The sequence below is a fragment of the Chiloscyllium plagiosum genome, unplaced genomic scaffold (assembly GCF_037043375.1).
Source record: "Chiloscyllium plagiosum isolate Xiang-an unplaced genomic scaffold, Cpla_swu_hap1 HiC_scaffold_53X, whole genome shotgun sequence".
Lineage (NCBI taxonomy): Eukaryota > Metazoa > Chordata > Chondrichthyes > Orectolobiformes > Hemiscylliidae > Chiloscyllium > Chiloscyllium plagiosum.
Window position 1 is genome coordinate 10,583,753 of NW_028270191.1, and position 27,677 is coordinate 10,611,429.

The 27,677-nt window shown below is 51.6% G+C and overlaps 1 protein-coding gene across 1 annotated transcript in view; it reads left to right on the forward strand.

Annotated features, from left to right (window-relative positions):
* The window catches only part of LOC122546787 (integrin alpha-5-like), a 249,287-nt gene that overhangs the window by 102,145 nt on the left and 119,465 nt on the right, over nt 1–27,677 (forward strand). Inside the window, exons 3-8 of the mRNA XM_087985610.1 lie at nt 3,999–4,090; nt 10,038–10,155; nt 15,829–15,890; nt 17,784–17,829; nt 22,068–22,193; nt 27,077–27,121. Of these exons, the coding sequence (XP_087841736.1) occupies nt 3,999–4,090; nt 10,038–10,155; nt 15,829–15,890; nt 17,784–17,829; nt 22,068–22,193; nt 27,077–27,121 (489 nt within the window). The remainder of the gene's footprint in view (nt 1–3,998; nt 4,091–10,037; nt 10,156–15,828; nt 15,891–17,783; nt 17,830–22,067; nt 22,194–27,076; nt 27,122–27,677) is intronic.

Genomic DNA, 27,677 nt, shown 5'->3' on the forward strand with positions numbered 1-27,677 from the left:
TGGATTGGCCATGCTAAATTGTCCCATAGTGCCCAGGGATGTGCAGGTTAGGGTGGATTGGCCATGCTAAATTGTCCCATAGTGCCCAGGGATGTGCAGGTTAGGGTGGATTGGCCATGCTAAATTGTCCCATAGTGCCCAGGGATGTGCAGGTTAGATGGGTGAGCCATGGGGAAATGCAGGGTGATAGGCCAGGAGGGAGTGAGTGCAGGTGGGATGCTCTTCGGAGGGTCAGTGTGGTCTTGGGCCGAATGGCCTGGATTCGATGAACTGAAGGGTCAAACAGCAGGCAGCTCGCAGATTGAATGGGGGTGTTCCGTTGAAGAGCAGTGATTCATCTCTTGATCCACGCAGCACCTCTGACTGAGCTAACTGGGACAGGCAACTGAGAAGACTCCATTATCTGGGTCCTTTCACTCTTGGTCTCGGCCAAGTCACGAGTCGGGGCCACCAGCCTGTCGGTTTGCACCAGAAGAGATTGGCATTCAACCTCTCAGGCTCCCCCATTCAATCCGATCCTGGCTGATCCGACATTCCGCACATTCCTTTCCCTTCCCCATAACCCTGGATTCCCTGACTGATCATGGAAAGATCGATCTCAGCCTTAAATAGACACAAGGACTCTGCCCCCACAGCTCTCTGTGGCACGGAGCTCCAAAGAGTCACAACCCTGTGAGGGAAGAAATTCCTCCTCTTCTCAGTCTGGAATTGGTGCCATTTTATCCTGAGACGATACTGTCTGGTCCTGGACTCTTCCATGAGGAGAAATATCCTCTGAGCATTTACCCTCTCAAACCCTTTACAAATCCAACATGTTACAATGAGATCACCTCTCATCCTTCTGAACTCCAGTGAGTAGAGTCCCAACCTGTTTAACCTTTCCTCCTAAGACAATCCCTCCACACCAGGGATCATTCTCGTGAACCTTCTCTGAACTTTCTCCAATGAAATGATACCTTTCCTGCCCACATCCACCACATCCTCTGGAAATTCATTCCACACGTGAACCACTGTCTCTGTAACACCCTTGTGTTTTTTTTTTAAAACTCTTTCTCCCCTCACCTTAAAAATGTGCCCCCTACTTTTGAAATCATCTACCCGAGGGAATAAAACGAAGCACATTTCACCCTATTGGTACCCCCCCCCCCCCCCCACCGTGATTTTATAAACCTCTATCAGGTCGCCTTGCAACCTCCTACGCTCCAGTGAAAAAAACGCCCCAGCTTTTCTTCCCAATTTAAACCTTTCCTTCAATAAGGAGCTGGGGGTTGGCGGGAGGCGGTGGGGGGGTAACCAGAACTGCCCACAGTGCTCCTGATGTGGTGTCTCCAGCACAGTTTGCTGGCTTAATCCTTCTCGGCTGTCGCCAGGTCCCCGCTCCTGCCCCCACCCACCCCAAACAAGGCCTCAGGCATGTTCTGTCAGCACTGACGGGCTGAGATGAGCAACTTCAGCAGGAATAGCTCCAGTTCCCTCAACTCACCCCTTTGAAAAGACAGAGCCATTGATTTTTTTTTTTGAACTGCGGCTATTGGCCTGGAAGACACTGCAGGCTTTGTGCTGCTGACCCGCACGTACTCACTGACTGGGCCGTACCACAGCTGGCAAGGCTTACAGCAAGGCGGATGCTGGATGGTTGGCTTTACAAGGGGGAGTGGAGGACAGGTCACTGACGTTTCAGCGACTGGACGTTCTCCAGAAATGGCTGCCCTGCTCCCTCAGAGCCCTCATTCATTCGGGAGGATTCATTCAGCACTCGATTCAGTGTTTAACCCCCGCCTCTCCACTGGAGCGTCGCATCTGCTCCTGTCGCCTGTTCCTCAAACCCAGTCCGTTCTTTGAATCAAGCAGCGCCGACACAGACCCTTCGGCCCAACCAGTCCGTGCCGACCCTCATCCCAAACTAAACCAGTCCCACCTGCCTGCTCCTGGCCCTTATCCCTCCAAACCTTTCCTATTCATGTCTTTATCCAAATATCTTTAAAACATTGTAATTATGCCCACATCCACCACTTCCTCAGGAAGTTTATTTCACACACAAACCACTCTCTGTGTAAAAATAATTGCCCGTCATGTCTTTTTTTTAAATCTCTGTCTTGTCACCTTAAATGTATATATATATCCTCTCGTCTTGAAATTTGCCATCCTCAGGAAAAGATAACTACCATTAACCTTATCTGTACCCCTCACAATTTTATAAACCTCTATATAAGATCATCTCTCAACCTCCTACGCTCCAGCGAGAAAGATCCCAGCCTATTCAGCCTTTCTTTATATCATAAATCCTCGCTACTTGGTAAATCTTTCCCGAACCCTCTCCAGCTTAATAATATCCTTCCTATAACAGGGTGACCAGAACTGGACACTGCGCTCCAGACGAGACCTCACCAATGTCCTGTATAACCTCAACATGACGTCGCCAACTCCTACACTCAAAGGGCTGAGCAATGGAGATCCCCTCTCCCTCCCCCCGATCGAGGTCAAGTGTAAAGAAACAGCGCCATCTTTAGGTGGAGGTACTGAGAGGGCACTCGGAGGTGGAGTGAGGCAGAGGTGCTCAACCTCCCTCAACGTCAGGAGCCCTGAGTCAAACATACTGAAGAAAGTGCGCCATTGACTCGTTCCCCTCTCATCTCTGAAAGAACAATGAAGTTTCTGATCGTCCTCTTATAGGAAGGACGATCAGCTGGAGAGGGTTCAGAAGCGATTTACCAGGATGTTGCTGGGAATGGAGGGTTTGAGATATAAGGAGAGGCTGGGACTTTTTTTACTGGAGCGTAGGAGGCTGAGGGGGTGACCTGATAGAAGCTCATAAAATAATGAGAGGTATAGAAAGAGTTAATGGTACTTATCTTTTCCCTTGTGATGGGGGATTTCAAGACGAGGAGATACGTTTTTAAGGTGAGCGGACAGAGATTTTGAAAAGACGTGAGGGGTCATTCCTTTTGCACAGGGAGTGGTTTGTGTGTGAAATGAACTTCCTGAGGAAGTGGCGGGCGTGGGGACAACGTTGAAAAGATATTTGGATAAGGACATGGACAGGAAAGGTTGGGAGGGAGACGGGCCCCAGATGGGACTAGTTTAGTTTGGGATGAGGGTCGGCACGGACCCGTTGGGCTGAAGGGTCTGTCTCCATGCTCTCTGACTCTATGAAGTCCCGTAAAACTTGATGCCTCTCTGTTTGTGCTCCGGCTCCTTCTACTGCTCCTGGGTGCTTAAAACAGCTTTGGAAAACATCTTCAGATGCTCACGAGAAACCCCAGTTGGGAGTAGGCTGAGAGCAAAGGAATAGGCCATTGGCCCCTCAAGCCTGATCCCCTGTACGAGACCCTAGCTGACCCCTGTGCCACGTTCCCCCACTATCCCACTCCCCTGCTCCCCCACCCCTCCCAACTTTTCCCTTGTGCTGCTGTCAATATTCTGTCTCTCTTGAACCCACTCAACGACGGACAGCCCACAACTTGCTAAGGTACTTTCCCTTCAGAATTTGAATTCAATGATGTGAATGTATTTGATGATCCCAAATGTTTCTGAGCCTTGCTCCGACACGTTTGCATCATGCGTGCTTTCGTTCCGGCTTTCGAGCTGAGCGATATTTGTTTTTCTATCCCACTCGACGCGTGTTGGCCCCTCCTCCGCTGCACCCCATTTGCTTCAAACTGCTGGTTTCATTTAGTTGTCGGCCGTGGGGTCTGTCGGGGGGTGGGCCTCACTGTTCACTCACTCAGCCATGGGATGGTGGCGGCTGGGATCACCGAGAGGGTGGCCCCGTGTGCAGGTCAAAGGTCACGCCGGCGCCTCATGGCTGCTCTCCCAGCATTCCCCGTGCGGTCAGGTCGCGATCGTTCCTCAGCCCCAACTCGGGGCTGTCTCTGCACGGGGCGACATTTCTGAATGGGATTGGGTTTGGCCGGGAATCGAGGCGAATGGTACCCATGAGGCAGTTTGTTCCGAGCAGAGACGCGTGGCCGTTGACTGTGTGTTGTGTTTTCCCGCAGGGAACCGGCTCCACAACGAGACGGAAGTCCTGGAGTTCAAATCCAACCAGTGGTTTGGCGCAAGTATCCGATCGTCCAATCGCACGATAGTGGTGAGTCGCAGGTGGGCGGTGGGGATGAGGGACGTTACACACCACTGGGTCCATTCAATCAGAGACTGGGGTGGCACAGGGGCTCAGTGGTTAGCACTGCTGCCGGGTTCGATTCCAGCCTCGGGTGACAGTCTGTGTTAAGTCTGCAGATTCTCCCTGGGTGTGAGTGGATTTCCTCTGGGGCCTCTGGTCTCTTCCCACAGTCCAAAGATGTGCAGGTCAGGGTGGATTGGCCATGCTAAATTGTCCCATAGTGCCCAGGGATGTGCAGGTTAGGGTGGATTGGCCATGCTAAATTGTCCCATAGTATCCAGGGATGTGCAGGTTAGGGTGGGATTGGCCATGCTAAATTGTCCCATAGTGCCCAAGGATGTGCAGGTTAGGGTGGATTGGACATGCTAAATTGTCCCATAGTGTCCAGGGGTGTGCAGGTTAGGGTGGATTGGCCGTGCTAAATTGTCCCATAGTGCCCAGGGATGTGCAGGTTAGGGTGGATTGGCCATGCTAAATTGTCCCATAGTGCCCAGGGATGTGCAGGTTAGGGTGGATTGGCCATGCTAAATTGTCCCATAGTGCCCAGGGATGTGCAGGTTAGGGTGGATTGGCCATGCTAAATTGTCCCATAGTGCCCAGGGATGTGCAGGTTAGGGTGGATTGGCCATGCTAAATTGTCCCATAGTGCCCAGGGATGTGCAGGTTAGGGTGGATTGGCCGTGCTAAATTGTGCCATAGTGCCCAGGGATGTGCAGGTTAGGGTGGGTTGGCCATGCTAAATTGTCCCATAGTGCCCAGGGATGTGCAGGTTAGGGTGGATTGGCCGTGCTAAATTGTCCCATAGTGCCCAGGGATGTGCAGGTTAGGGTGGATTGGCCATGCTAAATTGTCCCATAGTGTCCAGGGATGTGCAGGTTAGGGTGGATTGGCCATGCTAAATTGTCCCATAGTGCCCAGGGATGTGCAGGTTAGGGTGGATTGGCCGTGCTAAATTGTCCCATAGTGCCCAGGGATGTGCAGGTTAGGGTGGGTTGGCCATGCTAAATTGTCCCATAGTGTCCAGGGATGTGCAGGTTAGGGTGGGTTGGCCGTGCTAAATTGTCCCATAGTGTCCAGGAATGTGCAGGTTAGTGTGGATTGGCCGTGCTAAATTGCCCCATAGTGCCCAGGGATGTGCAGGTTAGGTTGGGTTGGCCGTGCTAAATTGTCCCATAGTGCCCAGGGATGTGCAGGTTAGGGTGGATTGGCCATGCTAAATTGTCCCATAGTGCCCAGGGATGTGCAGGCTAGGTGCATAAGTCATGCGGGAATGTAGAGTAATAGGGAATGGGTTCGGGTGGGTTACTCTTCGGAGGGCCAGTGTGGAGTTGTGGGCCCGAAGGACCTGTTTGTACACTGTCGGGTTTCGAAGTAAATTGCGTCCAGTTGTGCCCGCGGTCGGTGCTCTCTGCAGCTGTATCACAGACACTTGACCATTGAAAGACACTGGACCCAGATGCGGCTTCCTCCTGCCTTCCCCAATCCACTGGCAACGCTCTCCGTTCTTTCCTCCTCCCCTAATCGCTTCCCCAGATCCCAGGCCCCATTCTCCGACCACCCGGGAAGGTGAGCTCACCTCTCTCATGACACACTGCATTCATCTAGTGTCCGAAAGGTGCTTCCCAGCATCAGTTCCTCTGGGGACCCTCTACAAACAATGTCAGCAGGACCCCGTACCCCTTTCAGCTCAAGTGAGGTCTGCTCTGTCGTTGTATAACACTGGGGTACAGTACTGGTGGGGACAGGTCTGTCAGTGTATAACACTGGGGTACAGTACTGGTGGGGACAGGTCTGTCAGTGTATAACACTGGGGTACAGTACTGGTGGGGACAGGGCAGTCACTGTATAACACTGGGGTACAGTACTGGTGGGGACAGGTCTGTCACTGTATAACACTGGGGTACAGTACTGGTGGGGACAGGTCTGTCACTGTATAACACTGGGGTACAGGTCTGTCACTGTATAACACTGGGGTACAGTACTGGTGGGGACAGGTCTGTCACTGTATAACACTGGGGTACAGTACTGGTGGGGACAGGTCTGTCACTGTATAACACTGGGGTACAGTACTGGTGGGGACAGGTCTGTCACTGTATAACACTGGGGTACAGTACTGGGGGGGACAGGTCTGTCACTGTATAACACTGGGGTACAGTACTGGTGGGGACAGGTCTGTCACTGTATAACACTGGGCTACAGTACTGGTGGGGACAGGTCTGTTACTGTATAACACTGGGATACAGTACTGGTGGGGACAGGTCTGTCTCTGTATAACACTGGGGTACAGTACTGGTGGGGACAGGTCTGTCTCTGTATAACACTGCGGTACAGTACTGGTGGGGACAGGTCTGTCACTGTATAACACTGCGGTACAGTACTGGTGGGGACAGGGCAGTCACTGTATAACACTGGGGTACAGTACTGGTGGGGACAGGTCTGTCACTGTATAACACTGGGGTACAGTACTGGTGGGGACAGGTCTGTCCATGTATAACACTGGGGTACAGTACTGGTGGGGACAGGTCTGTCACTGTATAACACTGGGGTACAGTACTGGTGGGGACAGGTCTGACACTGTATAACACTGGGGTACAGTACTGGTGGGGACAGGTCTGTCACTGTATAACACTGGGGTACAGTACTGGTGGGGACAGGTCTGTTACTGTATAACACTGGGGTACAGTACTGGTGGGGATAGGTCTGTCCCTGTATAACACTGGGGTACAGTACTGGTGGGGACAGGTCTGTTACTGTATAACACTGGGGTACAGTACTGGTGGGGATAGGTCTGTCCCTGTATAACACGGTACAGTACTGGTGGGGACAGGTCTGTTACTGTATAACACTGGGGTACAGTACCGGTGGGGATAGGTCTGTCCCTGTATAACACGGTACAGTACTGGTGGGGACAGGTCTGTTACTGTATAACACTGGGGTACAGTACCGGTGGGGATAGGTCTGTCCCTGTATAACACGGTACAGTACTGGTGGGGACAGGTCTGTCACTGTGTAACACTGGGGTACAGTACTGGTGGGGACAGGTCTGTCACTGTATAACACTGGGGTACAGTACTGATGGGGACAGGTCTGTTACTGTATAACACTGGGGTACAGTACTGGTGGGGACAGGTCTGTTACTGTATAACACTGGGGTACAGTACAGGTGGGGACAGGTCTGTCACTGTGTAACACTGGGGTACAGCACTGGTGGGGACAGGTCTGTTACTGTATAACACTGGGGTACAGTACCGGTGGGGACGGGTCTGTCTCTGTATAACACTGGGGTACAGTACTGGTGGGGACAGGTCTGTCACTGTATAACACTGGGGTACAGTACTGGTGGGGACAGGTCTGTCACTGTATAACACTGGGGTACAGTACTGGTGGGGACGGGTCTGTCACTGGGGTACAGTACTGGTGGGGACAGGTCTGTCACTGTATAACACAGGGGTACAGTACTGGTGGGGACAGGTCTGTCACTGTATAACACTGGGGTACAGTACTGGGGTGGGGACAGATCTGTTACTGTATAACACTGGGGTACAGTACTGGTGGGGGACAGGTCTGTCACTGTATAACACTGGGGTACAGTACTGGGGTGGGGACAGATCTGTTACTGTATAACACTGGGGTACAGTACCGGTGGGGACGGGTCTGTCTCTGTATAACACTGGGGTACAGTACTGGTGGGGACAGGTCTGTTACTGTATAACACTGGGGTACAGTACTGGTGGTGACGGGTCTGTCACTGTATAACACTGGGGTACAGCACTGGTGGGGACAGGTCTGTTACTGTATAACACTGGGGTACAGTACTGATGGGGACAGGTCTGTTACTGTATAACACTGGGGTACAGCACTGGTGGGGACAGGTCTGTTACTGTATAACACTGGGGTACAGTACTGGTGGGGACAGGTCTGTTACTGTATAACACTGGGGTACAGCACTGGTGCGGACAGGTCTGTTACTGTATAACACTGGGGTACAGTACCGGTGGGGACGGGTCTGTCTCTGTATAACACTGGGGTACAGTACTGGTGGGGACAGGTCTGTCACTGTATAACACTGGGGTACAGTACTGGTGGGGACAGGTCTGTCACTGTATAACACTGGGGTACAGTACTGGTGGGGACGGGTCTGTCACTGTACAACACTGGGGTACAGTACTGGTGGGGACAGGTCTGTCACTGTATAACACAGGGGTACAGTACTGGGGTGGGGACAGATCTGTTACTGTATAACACTGGGGTACAGTACCGGTGGGGACGGGTCTGTCACTGTATAACACTGGGGTACAGCACTGGTGGGGACGGGTCTGTCACTGTACAACACTGGGGTACAGTACTGGTGGGGACAGGTCTGTCACTGTATAACACTGGGGTACAGTACTGGGGTGGGGACAGATCTGTTACTGTATAACACTGGGGTACAGTACCGGTGGGGACGGGTCTGTCCCTGTATAACACTGGGGTACAGTACTGGTGGAGACAGGTCTGTCACTGTATAACACTGGGGTACAGTACGGGTGGGGACAGGTCTGTCACTGTATAACACTGGGGTACAGTACGGGTGGGGACAGGTCTGTCACTGTATAACACTGGGGTACAGTACTGGTGGAGACAGGTCTGTCCCTGTATAACACTGGGGTACAGTACTGGTGGAGACAGGTCTGTCACTGTATAACACTGGGGTACAGTACTGGTGGGGACAGGCCTGTCACTGTATAACACTGGTGTACAGTACTGGTGGAGATAGGTCTGTCACTGTATAACACTGGGGTACAGTACTGGTGGGGGACAGGTCTGTCACTGTATAACACTGGGGTACAGTACGGGTGGGGACAGGTCTGTCACTGTATAACACTGGGGTACAGTACTGGTGGGGACAGGTCTGTCACTGTATAACACTGGGGTACAGTACGGGTGGGGACAGGTCTGTCACTGTATAACACTGGGGTACAGTACGGGTGGGGACAGGTCTGTCACTGTATAACACTGGGGTACAGTACTGGTGGGGACAGGTCTGTCACTGTATAACACTGGGGTACAGTACGGGTGGGGACAGGTCTGTCACTGTATAACACTGGGGTACAGTACCGGTGGGGACAGGTCTGTCACTGTATAACACTGGGGTACAGTACTGGTGGAGACAGGTCTGTCACTGTATAACACTGGGGTACAGTACGGGTGGGGACAGGTCTGTCACTGTATAACACTGGGGTACAGTACTGGTGGGGACAGGTCTGTCACTGTATAACACTGGGGTACAGTACTGGTGGGGACAGGTCTGTCACTGTATAACACTGGGGTACAGTACTGGTGGGGACAGGTCTGTCACTGTATAACACTGGGGTACAGTACTGGTGGGGACAGGTCTGTCACTGTATAACACTCGGTTGCTGCAACTCTGTGTGTGTCGGCAGACTTGTAGAAATTGTCCGAACCTTCGTTGTGTTGGGATGGAATGTCTCCTATTGGTCCCAGTGCTGTCAACACCTGCCGTTGTTGTCATTCCAGACTGGTTTCGGCTCCTCCTGATTCACGTCATGAATGAATGTGGTGCTGGAAAAGCACAGCAGGTCAGGCAGCACCCGAGGAGCGGGCGAGTCGACATTTCGAGTATCAGCCCTTCATCTGAATCCTCCTCTGTGCTGCTGTTCTGCACCAGTAAATCCCTTATTTGCCTTGGTTTTGGTGCCAGTAACCAGTCTCCCTGTCGGGGTGTCAGCCATGCTTGAAATCCAGCGCCCCATGCATTGGCAGTCTGTTTGGAGTCGGTCGTGGTTTTGTCCAGCCTGGCTGTGGCCCTGGTTCTGAGACAGCCTGGGAGCCACTGAGTGCCGTAGTGTGCAGAACGGTTTTCCTGGGTTTCTCACTCGGGGACGATCTCTCAGTCCGTCTCTCTTGTCTCTAGGCGTGTGCACCTCGCTACAGATGGAGAGGTAATGAGGAGCTGCGGGAGCTGGTTGGGACCTGTTACCTGTCGCTGCGGAACTTCAGTGATGTGCTGGAGTACGCCCCGTGTCGCACCAGTAAGTGCTGCTGCCTATTGTTCCCATGGCGCTGTCGGTCTGGGTGTTCCACGGAGACAGAACCACCCCTTCACTTTGCAGCCCAAATTCAAGCTCCGCGCTCCCCCGTCACACTGTGCCCTTGCTACATTTCAATTATTTCCCTATGATCCTTCTACTCCATCCAATTGTTGGCTCGTGTTTGTGTCTATATGTGGGTCTTTCTGTGTGCCTGTGTGTCCACGTGAGTCCGCGTGAGTACATGTATCTCTGTTCATGCGTGTGCACCTGTTTCTCTGTGCGTGTGCCTGTGCTTATGTGTGTATTTATGCATGTATCTGTGCATGTGAATGTGTCTGTGTGTGTGTCTGTGTTTATGTGTGTATGTCTGTGCATGTGGCTGTTTATGTGTATGTGTACCTCTGTGTGTGTCTGTGTTTATGTGTGCTTCTGCATGTGCCTGTGATTATGTGTATGTGCGCATGTCTCTGTGTGTGTCTATGTATATGTGTGCATATCTGTATTTATGTATGCGTGTGTGTCTGTGTTTATGTATGCATGTGTCTGTGTTTATGTTTGTGTGTGTGTCTGTGTTTATGTATGCGTGTGTCTGTGTTTATGTATATGTGCGTGTTTATGTCTGCGTGTGTGTCTGTGTTTATGTCTGCGTGTGTGTCTGTGTTTATGTATGTGTGTGTGTCTGTGTTTATATATGTGTGCATGTCTGTGTTTATGTATGTGTGTGTGTCTGGGTTTATGTATCTGTGCATGTGTTTATGTATGTGTGTGTGCCTGTGTTTATGTATGTGTGTGTCAGTGTTTATGTGTGTGTGTCTGTGTTTATGTATGTGTGTGTTTATGTATGTGTGTGCCTGTGTTTATGTATGTGTGTGTGTCTGTGTTTATGTATATGTGTGTCTGTGTTTATGTATGTGTGCGTGTGTTTATGTATGTGTGCGTGTGTTTACGCATGTGTGCCTGTGTTTATGTGTGTGTGTCTGTGTTTATGTATGTGCGTGTGTCTGTATTTATGTATGCATGTGTGTCTGTGTTTATGTGTGTGTGTCTGTGTTTATGTATGTGTGTGTCTGTGTTTATGTATGTGTGCATGTGTTTATGTATGTGTGCGTGTGTTTACGCATGTGTGCCTGTGTTTGTGTATGTGTGTGTCTGTATTTATGTATGTGTGTGTGTGTCTGTGTTTATATGTCTGTCTGTGTTTATGTATGTTTGTGTGTCTGTGTTTATGTGTCTGTCTGTGTTTATGTGTGTGTCTGTGTTTATGTATGCATGCGTGTCTGTGTGTATGTATGTGTGTGTGTCTGTGTTTACGTATTTGTGTGTGTCTGTGTTTATGTATGCACACCTGTCTGTGTTTATGTGTGTGCCTGTGTTTATGTATTTGTGTGTGCCTGTGTTTATGTATGTGTGTGTGTCTGTGTTTATGTATGTGTGTGTGTCTGTGTTTATGTATGCACACCTGTCTGTGTTTATGTGTGTGTCTGTGTTTATATATGTGTGTGTGCCTGTGTTTATGTGTGTGTCTGTGTTTATGTATGTGTGTATTTGTCTGTGTTTATGTATGCACACCTGACTGTATTTATGTGTCTGTGTGTTTATGTATGCGTGTGTGTCTATGTTTACGTATGTGTGTGTCTGTGTTTGCGTATGTGTGTCTGTGTTTGTGTATGTGTGTCTGTGTTGATGTATGTGTGTGTCTGTGTTTATGTATGCGTGTGTGTCTGTGTTTATATATGTGTGTGTATCTGTGTTTATGTGTCTGTCTGTGTTTATGTATGTGCATCTGTCTGTGTTTATGTATGTGTCTGTGTTTATATGTCTATCTGTGTTCATGTATATGTCTGTCTGTGTTTATGTGTGTGTCTGTGTTTATGTATGCGTGTGCCTCTGTGTTTATTTATGCGTGTATGTCTGTGTTTATGTATGTGTGTGTTTCTGTGTTTATGTATGCACAACTGTCTGTGTTTATGTGTCTGTCTGTGTTTATCTATGTGTGTGTGTCTGTGTTTATGTATGTGTGTGTGTATCTGTGTTTATGTATGCACACCTATCTGTGTTTATGTGTCTGTGTTTATGTATGTGTGTGTCTGTGTTTATGTATGCGTGTGTGTCTGTGTTTATGTATGCATGTGTCTGTGTTTATGTATGTGTGTGTCTGTGTTTATGTATGCATGTGTGTCTGTGTTTATGTATGTACGTGTGTCTGTGTTTATGTATGTACGTGTGTCTGTGTTTATGTATGTGTGTGTCTGTGTTTATGTATGCGTGTGTGTCTGTGTTTATGTATGCATGTGTCTGTGTTTATGTATGCATGTGTGTCTGTGTTTATGTATGTACATGTGTCTGTGTTTATGTATGCATGTGTCTGTGTTTATGTATGTGTGTCTATGTGTTTATGTATGCATGTGTGTCTGTGTTTATGTATGTGTTTATGTCTGTGTTTATGTATGTGTGTGTGTCTGTGTTTACGTGTGCACACCTGTCTGTGTTTATGTGTCTGTCTGTGTTTATGTATGTGTGTGTGTCTGTGTTTATGTATGCACACCTGTCTGTGTTCATGATGCATCTGTCTGTGTTTATGTGTGTGTGTGTCTGTGTTTATGTATGCGTGTGTGTCTGTGTGTATGTATGTGTGTGTGTATCTGTGTTTATGTATGCATGTGTCTGTGTTTATGTATGTGTGTGTCTGTGTGTATGTATGCGTGTGTGTCTGTGTTTATGTATGCATGTGTCTGTGTTTATGTATGTGTGTCTATGTGTTTATGTATGCATGTGTGTCTGTGTTTATGTATGTGTGTGTCTGTATTTATGTATGTGTGTGTGTGTCTGTGTTTATATGTCTGTCTGTGTTTATGTATGTTTGTGTGTCTGTGTTTATGTGTCTGTCTGTGTTTATGTGTGTGTCTGTGTTTATGTATGCATGCGTGTCTGTGTGTATGTATGTGTGTGTGTCTGTGTTTACGTATTTGTGTGTGTCTGTGTTTATGTATGCACACCTGTCTGTGTTTATGTGTGTGCCTGTGTTTATGTATTTGTGTGTGCCTGTGTTTATGTATGTGTGTGTGTCTGTGTTTATGTATGTGTGTGTGTCTGTGTTTATGTATGCACACCTGTCTGTGTTTATGTGTGTGTCTGTGTTTATATATGTGTGTGTGCCTGTGTTTATGTGTGTGTCTGTGTTTATGTATGTGTGTATTTGTCTGTGTTTATGTATGCACACCTGACTGTATTTATGTGTCTGTGTGTTTATGTATGCGTGTGTGTCTATGTTTACGTATGTGTGTGTCTGTGTTTGCGTATGTGTGTCTGTGTTTGTGTATGTGTGTCTGTGTTGATGTATGTGTGTGTCTGTGTTTATGTATGCGTGTGTGTCTGTGTTTATATATGTGTGTGTATCTGTGTTTATGTGTCTGTCTGTGTTTATGTATGTGCATCTGTCTGTGTTTATGTATGTGTCTGTGTTTATATGTCTATCTGTGTTCATGTATATGTCTGTCTGTGTTTATGTGTGTGTCTGTGTTTATGTATGCGTGTGCCTCTGTGTTTATTTATGCGTGTATGTCTGTGTTTATGTATGTGTGTGTTTCTGTGTTTATGTATGCACAACTGTCTGTGTTTATGTGTCTGTCTGTGTTTATCTATGTGTGTGTGTCTGTGTTTATGTATGTGTGTGTGTATCTGTGTTTATGTATGCACACCTATCTGTGTTTATGTGTCTGTGTTTATGTATGTGTGTGTCTGTGTTTATGTATGCGTGTGTGTCTGTGTTTATGTATGCATGTGTCTGTGTTTATGTATGTGTGTGTCTGTGTTTATGTATGCATGTGTGTCTGTGTTTATGTATGTACGTGTGTCTGTGTTTATGTATGTACGTGTGTCTGTGTTTATGTATGTGTGTGTCTGTGTTTATGTATGCGTGTGTGTCTGTGTTTATGTATGCATGTGTCTGTGTTTATGTATGCATGTGTGTCTGTGTTTATGTATGTACATGTGTCTGTGTTTATGTATGCATGTGTCTGTGTTTATGTATGTGTGTCTATGTGTTTATGTATGCATGTGTGTCTGTGTTTATGTATGTGTTTATGTCTGTGTTTATGTATGTGTGTGTGTCTGTGTTTACGTGTGCACACCTGTCTGTGTTTATGTGTCTGTCTGTGTTTATGTATGTGTGTGTGTCTGTGTTTATGTATGCACACCTGTCTGTGTTCATGATGCATCTGTCTGTGTTTATGTGTGTGTGTGTCTGTGTTTATGTATGCGTGTGTGTCTGTGTGTATGTATGTGTGTGTGTATCTGTGTTTATGTATGCATGTGTCTGTGTTTATGTATGTGTGTGTCTGTGTGTATGTATGCGTGTGTGTCTGTGTTTATGTATGCATGTGTCTGTGTTTATGTATGTGTGTCTATGTGTTTATGTATGCATGTGTGTCTGTGTTTATGTATGTGTTTATGTCTGTGTTTATGTATGTGTGTGTGTCTGTGTTTACGTGTGCACACCTGTCTGTGTTTATGTGTCTGTCTGTGTTTATGTATGTGTGTGTGTCTGTGTTTATGTATGCACACCTGTCTGTGTTCATGATGCATCTGTCTGTGTTTATGTGTGTGTGTGTCTGTGTTTATGTATGCGTGTGTGTCTGTGTGCATGTATGTGTGTGTGTGTCTGTGTTTATGTATGCATGTGTCTGTGTTTATGTATGTGTGTGTCTGTGTGTATGTATGCGTGTGTGTCTGTGTTTATGTATGCATGTGTCTGTGTTTATGTATGTGTGTCTATGTGTTTATGTATGCATGTGTGTCTGTGTTTATGTATGTGTTTATGTATGTGTTTATGTCTATGTTTATGTATGTGTGTGTGTCTGTGTTTACGTGTGCACACCTGTCTGTATTTATGTGTCTGTCTGTGTTTATGTATGTGTGTGTGTCTGTATTTATGTATGTATACCTGTCTGTGTTTATGTATGCACACCTGTCTGTGTTTGTGTCTGTCTGTGTTTATGTATGTGTGTGTGTCTGTGTTTATGTATGTGTGTGTGTCTGTGTTTATGTACGCACACCTGTCTGTGTTCATGATGCATCTGTCTGTGTTTATGTGTGTGTGTGTCTGTGTTTATGTATGTGTGTGTGTCTGTGTTTATATATGTGTGTGTGTCTGTGTTTATGTATGTGTGTGTGCCTGTATGTGTGTATGTGTGTGCCTGTTTGTGTATGTGTGTGTCTGTGTGTGTGTGCCTGTGTGTGCCTGTGTGTGTGTATGTGTGTGTGCCTGTGTGTGTATGTGTGTGCCTGTGTGTATATGTGTACCTGTGTGTAATGTGTGTGTGTATGTGTGTGCCTGTGTGTATGTGTGTGTGTGTCTGTGTGTGTATGTATGTGTGTGTGTGTATGTGTGTATGTGTATGTCTGTGTGTGCACGCCTGTGTGTGTATATGTGTGTGCCTGTGTGTGTGTGTGTGTATATGCGTGTGCCTGTGTGTGTGTGTGTGTGCGTGTGTGTGTGCCTGTGTGTGTGTGTATATGCGTGTGCCTGTGTGTGTGTGTGCCTGTGTGTGTGTGTGTGTGTATATGCGTGTGCCTGTGTGTGTGTGTGTATCTGTATATGTATCTGGGACACTCTGCTGTGCTGATGGGTCTGGCATTGTGCTGTAAGTGATGGTGTTGTTCATGTTTTGACAGAATGGCACACGCCAGCTGGCCAGGGTTATTGCCAAGGTGGTTTCAGTGCCGACCTGACCGAGGTAAGTGTCTCCAATCTGTCTGGTTTGCTGTGCTGGGTTGTGTTGTGACTGGCTTCCCTGGGTGGGCTGAACACTAACCACTCCCAGAATCCCAGCTCCTGGATGCAGCCTGCATTCTATACTGGCTGCTCCCTCCCTTTGAGTGAAAGGGGAAGATTTTCCAGGCTTGGCAAGGCCAGTGGCATCAGGGGATTGAGTTTCAGAACAGCAGGCACAGTTCCTAATGCATGTTTTGGCCTCAGTGAGCTTTGTGTTACAGCTGCATGAATTCATTGAGGATGTCATGAGGTTAATCCGGAGTTATATTGGGAATACCCTACCCCACAGGGTTCATCAACAGGTCTCCAGTTTAACCCATGTGCCAGTCCTGGGCAGTGCCACTCAGGCACACAAAGCAATTGATAACAGCCTCAGGCATTGCTCTGAGCTCAATTGTGCTGCTTGGTACTGTTCAACGGCTTGATTGATCTGTGTTTGATTGTGTTATTCAGTCCTCAGACCTACGTTACTGTACTTAATAGGTCAAATCCAAATTGGTTTGTGCCAATGAGATAACCTAATCTGACCTCGTCATTTTGGCCAGCACCCAGCCCATATCCCTCCAAACCCTTCCTATTCATATACCCATCCAAATGCCTTTTAAATGCTGTAATTGTACCAGCCTCCACCACTTCCTCTGGCAGCTCATTCCATACACGCACCACCCTCTGTGTGAAAAAGTTGCCCCTTAGGTCTCTTTTATATCTTTCCCCTCTCACCCTAAACCTATGCCCTCTAGTTCTGGACTCCCCCACCCCAGGGAAATGACTTTGTCTATTTACCCTATCCATGCCCGTCATGATTTTATAAACCTCTATAAGGTCACCCCTCAGCCTCCGACACTCCAGGGAAAACAGCCCCAGCCTGTTCAGCCTCTCCCTGTAGCTCAAATCCTCCAACCCTGGCAACATCCTTGTAAATCTTTTCTGAACCCTTTCAAGTTTCACAACATCTTTCCGATAGGAAGGAGACCAGAATTCCACACAATATTCCAACAGTGGCCTAACCAATGTCCTGTACAGCCGCAACATGACCTCCCAACTCCTGTACTCAATACTCTGACCAGTAAAGGAAAGCGTATCAGCTTCTCGGCCAACAGGAAAATGGCCACAACCTGATGAGCCCTGGTTTTAGCAAAGCCAGAACAGGCTTCATGCTGATTTCTATGAATATCAATATAAACATATCAACAGAAACATATCAGTATAAACATGTGATTAAATGGCCAGAGCAGAACTGGCATTCTGAGCAGGGATGATATGCGCTGACAATCCTGTATGTTCCGTGGTGCTTTGAGAAACGTTGATGTCGGTTTAGAACGAGTGTCGCCTGTGCAGTGCTGTGAGGTAAAAGAGACTTTGAAGCAGTCGAGTGAACGGAGCAGGTCACGTGACCCAGTGGTTCCATGGGAGCTTGCGGCAGGCCCAGAATGCAGTGCGGCTGGATTGGCATGGGCGTGAGGGGCTTTGGGCTGAGGGGTTGGGGGATGGGTTTGGAGGGCTCTCTGATGCCCGTCACTATCGGCGGTGTTGAGGCAGGGCACCGTGCTCCGGCCTCGTTCTGTGCAGCTCGATAACAGGTGCTGCCTGAAGTCAGCTTGTGGGGGGAGAGGGGGGGGGGGGGGGGGGGGTTTGTGCCCCCTCACCACTTTCCAAAGATGGCAGGCAGATGCAGTGGCTCCAGTTACTCAGCTGGAGCTGGATGGCAGAGGAGGGGTGGCTGTGGACAGACACCAAGCTCTCTCTGCCAAAGGTGACCAGCTTGAGGGCACTGTCACAGTTTGCAGCTGGCACCTTGGCTTGTGCGTGTGTGTGTGGGCACAGGCACTAATGCCAATTGTCTATGTCCTTGCAGAATGGGCGAGTGGTGCTTGGAGGGCCTGGCAGCTTCTACTGGCAAGGTAAGGCCTGGCATACCCTGGGCAGCATGGTGGGTGATGGCAGTCAGTTCAGTGCTGTCCCTGAGTGGGGGAGGGGGAGAGGAAGAGGTCTAGTCCCTCAGAGGCAGTGATTATTTCTGAAGCTGCAGGTGTGAGTGTGTGTATGTGTGTGTGAGAGAGAGTGTGTGTGAGAGAGAGAGTGTGTGTGTGTGAGAGAGTGTGTGTGTGAGTGTGTGTATGTGAGAGAGAGAGTGTGTGTGTGTGTGCGTGTGAGAGAGAGTGTGTGTGTGTGAGAGATAGAGAGTGTGTGAGAGAGAGTGTGTGTGAGAGAGAGAGTGTGTGTGTGAGAGAGTGTGTGAGAGAGAGTGTGTGTGAGAGAGTGTGAGAGAGAGAGTGTGTGTGTGAGTGTGTGTGTGAGTGAGTGTGTGTGTGAGTGAGTATGTGAGAGTGAGTGTCTGAATGAGCGTGTGTGTGTGTGAGAGAGTGTGTGTGAGTGACTAAGTGAGTGTTTGTGTGTATGGGAGAGTGCGTGTGTGAGTGAGTGAGTGTGTGTGGGTGTGTGTGGGTGTGGGGTGTGTGTGTGTTAGAGTGTGGGTGTGTGTGTGGGTCTGTTAGAGTGTCTGGGTGTGTGTGTGTGTAAGAGTGTCAGTGTGTGTGGGTGTGTGTGTGTGTGAGAGTGTGGGTGTGTGTGTTAGAGTGTGGGTGTGTGTGTGGGTCTATTAGAGTGTGTGTGTGAGTGTGTGTGTGTTAGAATGTCAGTGTGTGTGGGTGTGGGGTGGGTGTGTGTGTGGATGTGGGGTGGATGTGTGTGTGTTAGAGTGTGGGTGTGTTAGAGTGTGTGTTAGAGTGTGTGTGGGGGTGTGTGGGTGTGTGTGTTAGAATGTCAGTGTGTGTGGGTGTGGGGTGGGTGTGTGTGTGTGTTAGAGTGTGGGTGTGGGTGTGTGTGTGGGTGTGTGTGTGTGTTAGAGTGTGGGTGTGTGTGTGTGGGGGGTGTGTGTGTTAGAGTGTCAGTGTGTGTGGGTGTGGGGTGGATGTGTGTGTGTTAGAGTGTGTGTGTTAGAGTGTCAGTGGGTGTGGGATGTGTGTGTGTTAGAGTGTCAGTGTGTGTGGGTGTGGGGTGTGGGTGTGTATTAGAGTGTCAGTGTGTGTGGGTGTGGGGTGGATGTGTGTGTGTTAGAGTCTGAGTGTGTTAGAGTGTGTGTGTTAGAGTGTCAGTGTGTGTGGGTGTGGGGTGTGTGTGTGTTAGAGTGTCAGTGTGTGTGGGTGTGTGTGTGTTAGAGTGTCAGTGTGGGTGTGTGTGGGGTGTGTGTGTGTGTTAGAGTGTCAGGGTGTGTGTGTGTTAGAGTGTCAGTGTGTGTGGGTGTGTGTGTGTTAGAGTGTCAGTGTGTGTGTGGGTGTGGGGTGTGTGTGTGTTAGAGTGTCAGTGTGTGGGTGTGGGGTGTGTGTATTAGAGTGTCAGTGTGGGTGTGGGGTGTGTGTGTGTGTTAGAGTGTCAGTGTGTGTGGGTGTGGGGTGTGTGTATTAGAGTGTCAGTGTGTGTGGATGTGGGGTGTGTGTATTAGACTGTCAGTGTGTGTGTATTAGACTGTCAGTGTGTGCGGGTGTGGGGTGTGTGTGTTAGAGTGTCAGTGTGTGTGGGTGTGGGGTGTGTGTATTAGAGTGTCAGTGTGTGTGGGTGTGGGGTGTGTGTATTAGAGTGTCAGTGTGTGTGTGGGTGTGGGGTGTGTGTATTAGAGTGTCAGTGTGTGTGGGTGTGGGGGTGTGTGTATTAGAGTGTCAGTGTGTGTGTGTGGGGTGTGTGTATTAGAGTGTCAGTGTGTGTGTGGGTGTGGGGGTGTGTGTATTAGAGTGTCAGTGTGTGTGGGTGTGGGGTGTGTGTATTAGAGTGTCAGTGTGTGTGTGGGTGTGGGGTGTGTGTATTAGAGTGTCAGTGTGTGTGGGTGTGGGGGTGTGTGTATTAGAGTGTCAGTGTGTGTGTGTGGGGTGTGTGTATTAGAGTGTCAGTGTGTGTGTGGGTGTGGGGTGTGTGTGTGTTAGAGTGTCGGTGTGGGGTGTGTGTATTAGAGTGTCAGTGTGTGTGTGGGTGTGGGGTGTGTGTATTAGAGTGTCAGTGTGTGTGGGTGTGGGGGTGTGTGTATTAGAGTGTCAGTGTGTGTGTGTGTGGATGTGGGGTGTGTGTGTTAGAGTGTCAGTGTGTGTGTGTGTGTGGGGTGTGTGTGTGGGTGTGGGGGTGTGTGTATTAGAGTGTCAGTGTGTGTGGGTGTGGGGTGTGTGTGTGGGTGTGGGGGTGTGTGTATTAGAGTGTCAGTGTGTGTGGGTGTGGGGTGTGTGTGTGGGTGTGGGGGTGTGTGTATTAGAGTGTCAGTGTGTGTGGGTGTGGGGTGTGTGTGTGGGTGTGGGGGTGTGTGTATTAGAGTGTCAGTGTGTGTGGGTGTGGGGGTGTGTGTGTGTTAGAGTGTCAGTGTGTGTGGGTGTGGGTGTGGGGGTGTGTGTATTAGAGTGTCAGTGTGTGTGGGTGTGTGGGTGTGGGGTGTGTGTATTAGAGTGTCAGTGTGTGTGTGGGTGTGGGGTGTGTGTATTAGAGTGTCAGTGTGTGTGGGTGTGGGGGTGTGTGTGTGGGTGTGGGGGTGTGTGTATTAGAGTGTCAGTGTGTGTGGGTGTGGGGGTGTGTGTGTGTTAGAGTGTCAGTGTGTGTGTGTGTGGGTGTGGGGGTGTGTGTATTAGAGTGTCAGTGTGTGTGGGTGTGGGTGTGGGGGTGTGTGTATTAGAGTGTCAGTGTGTGTGGGTGTGTGGGTGTGGGGTGTGTGTATTAGAGTGTCAGTGTGTGTGTGGGTGTGGGGTGTGTGTATTAGAGTGTCAGTGTGTGTGGGTGTGGGGGTGTGTGTATTAGAGTGTCAGTGTGTGTGGGTGTGGGGTGTGTGTATTAGAGTGTCAGTGTGTGTGTGGGTGTGGGGTGTGTGTATTAGAGTGTCAGTGTGTGGGGGTGTGTGTATTAGAGTGTCAGTGTGTGTGGGTGTGGGGTGTGTGTATTAGAGTGTCAGTGTGTGTGGGTGTGTGGGTGTGGGGTGTGTGTATTAGAGTGTCAGTGTGTGTGGGTGTGGGGGTGTGTGTGTGGGTGTGGGGTGTGTGTATTAGAGTGTCAGTGTGTGTGGGTGTGGGGTGTGTGTATTAGAGTGTCAGTGTGTGTGTGGGTGTGGGGGTGTGTGTATTAGAGTGTCAGTGTGTGTGGGTGTGGGGGTGTGTGTATTAGAGTGTCAGTGTGTGTGGGTGTGGGGGTGTGTGTGTGGGTGTGGGGTGTGTGTATTAGAGTGTCAGTGTGTGTGGGTGTGGGGTGTGTGTATTAGAGTGTCAGTGTGTGTGTGGGTGTGGGGGTGTGTGTATTAGAGTGTCAGTGTGTGTGTGGGTGTGGGGTGTGTGTATTAGAGTGTCAGTGTGTGGGGGTGTGTGTATTAGAGTGTCAGTGTGTGTGGGTGTGGGGTGTGTGTATTAGAGTGTCAGTGTGTGTGGGTGTGTGGGTGTGGGGTGTGTGTATTAGAGTGTCAGTGTGTGTGGGTGTGGGGGTGTGTGTGTGGGTGTGGGGTGTGTGTATTAGAGTGTCAGTGTGTGTGGGTGTGGGGTGTGTGTATTAGAGTGTCAGTGTGTGTGTGGGTGTGGGGGTGTGTGTATTAGAGTGTCAGTGTGTGTGGGTGTGGGGGTGTGTGTATTAGAGTGTCAGTGTGTGTGGGTGTGGGGTGTGTGTATTAGAGTGTCAGTGTGTGTGGGTGTGTGGGTGTGGGGTGTGTGTATTAGAGTGTCAGTGTGTGTGGGTGTGGGGGTGTGTGTGTATTAGAGTGTCAGTGTGTGTGGGTGTGGGGGTGTGTGTATTAGAGTGTCAGTGTGTGTGTGGGTGTGGGGTGTGTGTATTAGAGTGTCAGTGTGTGTGTGGGTGTGGGGTGTGTGTATTAGAGTGTCAGTGTGTGTGGGTGTGGGGGTGTGTGTATTAGAGTGTCAGTGTGTGTGTGGGTGTGGTGGTGTGTGTATTAGAGTGTCAGTGTGTGTGGGTGTGGGGTGTGTGTATTAGAGTGTCAGTGTGTGTGTGTGTGTGGGTGTGGGGTGTGTGTATTAGAGTGTCAGTGTGTGTGGGTGTGGGGGTGTGTGTGTGTTAGAGTGTCAGTGTGTGTGGGTGTGTGGGTGTGGGGTGGACGGTGGGGACTGACTGTCTGTCTGAGCTCAGTGAGCCCTGTGCCAGGATGATGCACTGTGCTCTCTGTGTTTTTCAGGGCAGCTCCTTTCTGCCAACATAGAGAACATTGTCCCGCCTCAGGCTGACTTCAGCTACATCCAGTACACGGTCGGAGAAATCTACAACAAGCAATCAGAGAGCACCCACGACGACAGCTACCTCGGTATGTCAGCATGTCAGTCTTTCAGACTTTCTCTCCGTTAGGTGGGAAGGTTGGCTGAGGGCAATTTAACCCCATGATCTTCAGCTGTGTTTCAAGCAGAGGCTTCACCCTCACAGAGTGTCACCGACACACAGGATAGAAACACACTCTCAAATTGACCCTCCGACAGTGCGGCACTCCCTCAGCACTGACCCTCCGACAGTGCGGTACTCCCTCAGCACTGACCCTCCGACAGTGCGGCACTCCCTCAGCACTGACCCTCCGACAGTGCGGCACTCCCTCAGCACTGACCCTCTGACAGTGCGGCACTCCCTCAGCACTGACCCTCCGACAGTGCGGTACTCCCTCAACACTGACCCTCCGACAGTGCGGCACTCCCTCAGCACTGACCCTCCGACAGTGCGGCACTCCCTCAGCACTGACCCTCCGACAGTGCGGCACTCCCTCAGTACTGACCCTCCGACAGTGCGGCACCCCCTCAGTACTGACCCTCCGACAGTGCGGTACTCCCTCAGCACTGACCCTCCGACAGTGCGGCACTCCCTCAGCACTGACCCTCCGACAGTGCGGCACTCCCTCAGCACTGACCCTCCGACAGTGCGGCACTCCCTCAGTACTGACCCTCCGACAGTGCGGCACTCCCTCAGCACTGACCCTCCGACAGTGCGGTACTCCCTCAGCACTGACCCTCCGACATTGCGGCACTCCCTCAGCACTGACCCTCCGACAGCATGGCACTCCCTCAGTACTGACCCTCCGACAGTGCGGCACTCCCTCAGCACTGACCCTCTGACAGTGCCCACTCCCTCAGCACTGACCCTCCGACAGTGCGGCACTCCCTCAGTACTGACCCTCCGAAAGTGCGGCACTCCCTCAGACTGACCCTCCGACAGTGCGGCACTCCCTCAGTACTGACCCTCCGACAGTGCAGCACTCCCTCAGCACTGACCCTCCGACAGTGCAGCACTCCCTCAGCACTGACCCTCCGACAGTGCGGCACTCCCTCAGCACTGACCCTCCGACAGTGCGGCACTCCCTCAGTACTGACCCTCCGACAGTGCAGCACTCCCTCAGCACTTACCCTCCGACAGTGCAGCACTCCCTCAGCACTGACCCTCCGACATTGCAGCGCTACCTCAGTACTGACCCTCCGACAGTGCGGCACTCCCTCAGCACTGACCCTCTGACAGTGCAGCACTCCCTCAGCACTGACCCTCCGACAGTGCGGCACGCCCTCAGTACCGACCCTCCGACAGTGCGGCACTCCCTCAGCACTGACCCTCCGACAGTGCGTCACTCCCTCAGTACTGACCCTCCGACAGTGCGGCACTCCCTCAGCACTGACCCTCTGACAGTGCCCACTCCCTCAGCACTGCCCCTCCGACAGTGCGGCACTCCCTCAGTACTGACCCTCCGAAAGTGCGGCACTCCCTCAGACTGACCCTCCGACAGTGCGGCACTCCCTCAGTACTGACCCTCCGACAGTGCGGCACTTCCTCAGCACTGACCCTCCGACAGTGCGGCACTCCCTCAGCACTGACACTCCGACAGTGCGGCACTCCCTCAGTACTGACCCTCCGAAAGTGCGGCACTCCCTCAGACTGACCCTCCGACAGTGCGGCACTCCCTCAGTACTGACCCTCCGACAGTGCGGCACTTCCTCAGCACTGACCCTCCGACAGTGCGGCACTCCCTCAGCACTGACACTCCGACAGTGCGGTACTCCCTCAGTACTGACCCTCCGACAGTGCGGCACTCCCTCAGTACTGACCCTCTGACAGTGCGGCACTCCCTCAGTACTGACCCTCCGACAGTGCGGCACTCCCTCAGCACTGACCCTCCGACATTGTGGCACTCCCTCAGCACTGACCCTCCGACAGTGTGGCACTACCTCAGCACTGACCCTCCGAAAGTGCGGCACTCCCTCAGCACTGACCCTCCGACAGTGCGGCACTCCCTCAGCACTGACCCTCCGACAGTGCGGCACGCCCTCAGTACCGACCCTCCGACAGTGCGGCACTCCCTCAGCACTGACCCTCCGACAGTGCGTCACTCCCTCAGTACTGACCCTCCGACAGTGCGGCACTCCCTCAGCACTGACCCTCTGACAGTGCCCACTCCCTCAGCACTGCCCCTCCGACAGTGCGGCACTCCCTCAGTACTGACCCTCCGAAAGTGCGGCACTCCCTCAGACTGACCCTCCGACAGTGCGGCACTCCCTCAGTACTGACCCTCCGACAGTGCGGCACTTCCTCAGCACTGACCCTCCGACAGTGCGGCACTCCCTCAGCACTGACACTCCGACAGTGCGGCACTCCCTCAGTACTGACCCTCCGAAAGTGCGGCACTCCCTCAGACTGACCCTCCGACAGTGCGGCACTCCCTCAGTACTGACCCTCCGACAGTGCGGCACTTCCTCAGCACTGACCCTCCGACAGTGCGGCACTCCCTCAGCACTGACACTCCGACAGTGCGGTACTCCCTCAGTACTGACCCTCCGACAGTGCGGCACTCCCTCAGTACTGACCCTCTGACAGTGCGGCACTCCCTCAGTACTGACCCTCCGACAGTGCGGCACTCCCTCAGCACTGACCCTCCGACATTGTGGCACTCCCTCAGCACTGACCCTCCGACAGTGTGGCACTACCTCAGCACTGACCCTCCGAAAGTGCGGCACTCCCTCAGCACTGACCCTCCGACAGTGCGGCACTCCCTCAGCACTGACCCTCCGACAGTGCGGCACTCCCTCAGCACTGACCCTCCGACAGTGCGGCACTCCCTCAGCACTGACCCTCCGACAGTGTGGCACTACCTCAGCACTGACCCTCCGACAGTGCGGCACTCCCTCAGCACTGACCCTCTGACAGTGCAGCACTTCCTCAGCACTGACCCTCCGACAGTGCGGCACGCCCTCAGTACTGACCCTCCGACAGTGCGGCACTCCCTCAGCACTGACCCTCCGACAGTGCGTCACTCCCTCAGTACTGACCCTCCGACAGTGCGGCACTCCCTCAGCACTGACCCTCTGACAGTGCCCACTCCCTCAGCACTGCCCCTCCGACAGTGCGGCACTCCCTCAGTACTGACCCTCCGAAAGTGCGGCACTCCCTCAGACTGACCCTCCGACAGTGCGGCACTCCCTCAGTACTGACCCTCCGACAGTGCAGCACTCCCTCAGCACTGACCCTCCGACAGTGCAGCACTCCCTCAGCACTGACCCTCCGACAGTGCGGCACTCCCTCAGCACTGACCCTCCGACAGTGCAGCACTCCCTCAGCACCGACCCTCCGACACTGCAGCGCTACCTCAGTACTGACCCTCTGACAGTGCAGCACTCCCTCAGCACTGACCCTCTGACAGTGCAGCACTCCCTCAGCACTGACCCTCCGACAGTGCGGCACGCCCTCAGTACTGACCCTCCGACAGTGCGGCACTCCCTCAGCACTGACCCTCCGACAGTGCGTCACTCCCTCAGTACTGACCCTCCGACAGTGCGGCACTCCCTCAGCACTCACTCCCTCAGCACTGCCCCTCCGACAGTGCGGCACTCCCTCAGTACTGACCCTCCGAAAGTGCGGCACTCCCTCAGACTGACCCTCCGACAGTGCGGCACTCCCTCAGTACTGACCCTCCGACAGTGCGGCACTTCCTCAGTACTGACCCTCCGACAGTGCGGCACTCCCTCAGCACTGACACTCCGACAGTTCGGCACTCCCTCAGTACTGACCCTCCGAAAGTGCGGCACTCCCTCAGACTGACCCTCCGACAGTGCGGCACTCCCACAGTACTGACCCTCCGACAGTGCGGCACTTCCTCAGCACTGACCCTCCGACAGTGCGGCACTCCCTCAGCACTGACACTCCGACAGTGCGGTACTCCCTCAGTACTGCCCCTCCGACAGTGCGGCACTCCCTCAGCACTGACCCTCCGACATTGTGGCACTCCCTCAGCACTGACCCTCCGACAGTGTGGCACTACCTCAGCACTGACCCTCCGACAGTGCGCCACTCCCTCAGTACTGACCCTCTGACAGTGCGGCACTCCCTCAGCACTGACCCTCCGACAGTACGGCACTCCCTCAGTACTGACCCTCTGACAGTGCGGCACTCCCTCAGCACTGACCCTCCGACAGTGCGGCACTCCCTCAGTACTGACCCTCTGACAGTGCGGCACTCCCTCAGCACTGACCCTCCGACAGTACGGCACTCCCTCAGTACTGACCCTCCGACAGTGCGGCACTCCCTCAGCACTGACCCTCTGACAGTGTGGCACTCCCTCAGCACTGACCCTCCGACAGTGCGGCACTCCCTCAGCACTGACCCTCCGACAGTGCGGCACTCCCTCAGCACTGACACTCTGAAATTGCCCACTCCCTCAGCACTGACCCTCCGACAGCGCGGCACTCCCTCAGCACTGACCCTCCGACAGTGCGGCACTCCCTCAGCACTGACCCTCCGACAGTGCGGCACTCCCTCAGCACTGACCCTCCGACAGTGCGGCACTCCGTCAGCACTGACCCTCCCACAGTGCGGCACTCCCTCAGCACTGACACTCTGACAGTGCCCACTCCCTCAGCACTGACCCTCCGACAGTGCAGCACTCCCTCAGCACTGACCCTCTGACAGTGCGGCACTCCCTCAGCACTGACCCTCCGACAGCGCGGCACTCCCTTAGTTCCTGATTTATAAACGCAGTGATGGCCTGTGAGTTGGTCGATGGCCTGACGCGATAGGTGTCTCTGTGTTGAATGGTTGAAGATATCCTGTGGTGTGCCCGCTCACAGCTCCCTGGTCTGTCGGGTGACTCTCTGTCGGCTGTTTCTGCTGCTGTGTCGGCTGCTCTCTCCCTCCTGTCCTGTTAACGTGAGGACGTTTGTTTCGCAGGTTACTCTGTGGCCGTTGGGGAGTTCAGCGGAGATTCTGTTGAAGGTAAGAGTCCGTTCGTGGAATGACTGAGTGAAAATAAAGTCGTCCCGGTCGTGAGGAGGCTTAATTCCGTTAGTCAGAATCTCAAACACTGAGAGAACTCTCTGCAGGTGGAATGAATATCTTCAAGTCTCGAGCTTTCAGCTCTACATTAGCTTTTCTCCAGCAATGCATTGGCGATCAGGAATGAGTTGGCAAGCAGTCCGCTTCCTGTTAAAGTGCCGTTCCCTTTGAAACTGCGCTGTCTTGCTTCTCAAACAGTTGAGCAATACTCCTCACCTTCTGTCAGTGTTCAAGATGAGAAGGATGTGTCCTGTGTTTGAGGTTTTGGTGCCCACTGCCAATATGGCTGTGATTTCTGTTTCGGGGTAGAGGCGCCCATCCCGGGCATCAAACTGGACACTGCCAGGCGACTGAGGTTCTCACATCACCAACCCCCACCACCCAATTGGTTTGAGGTTGGCATTTACTTTGTTGCTCATCAGATGTGGCTATTGTTGCCGAGACTGGCATGTGATGCCCATCCCCAGTGGGCCCAGGTAGGCGGTGGCGTGCCTTT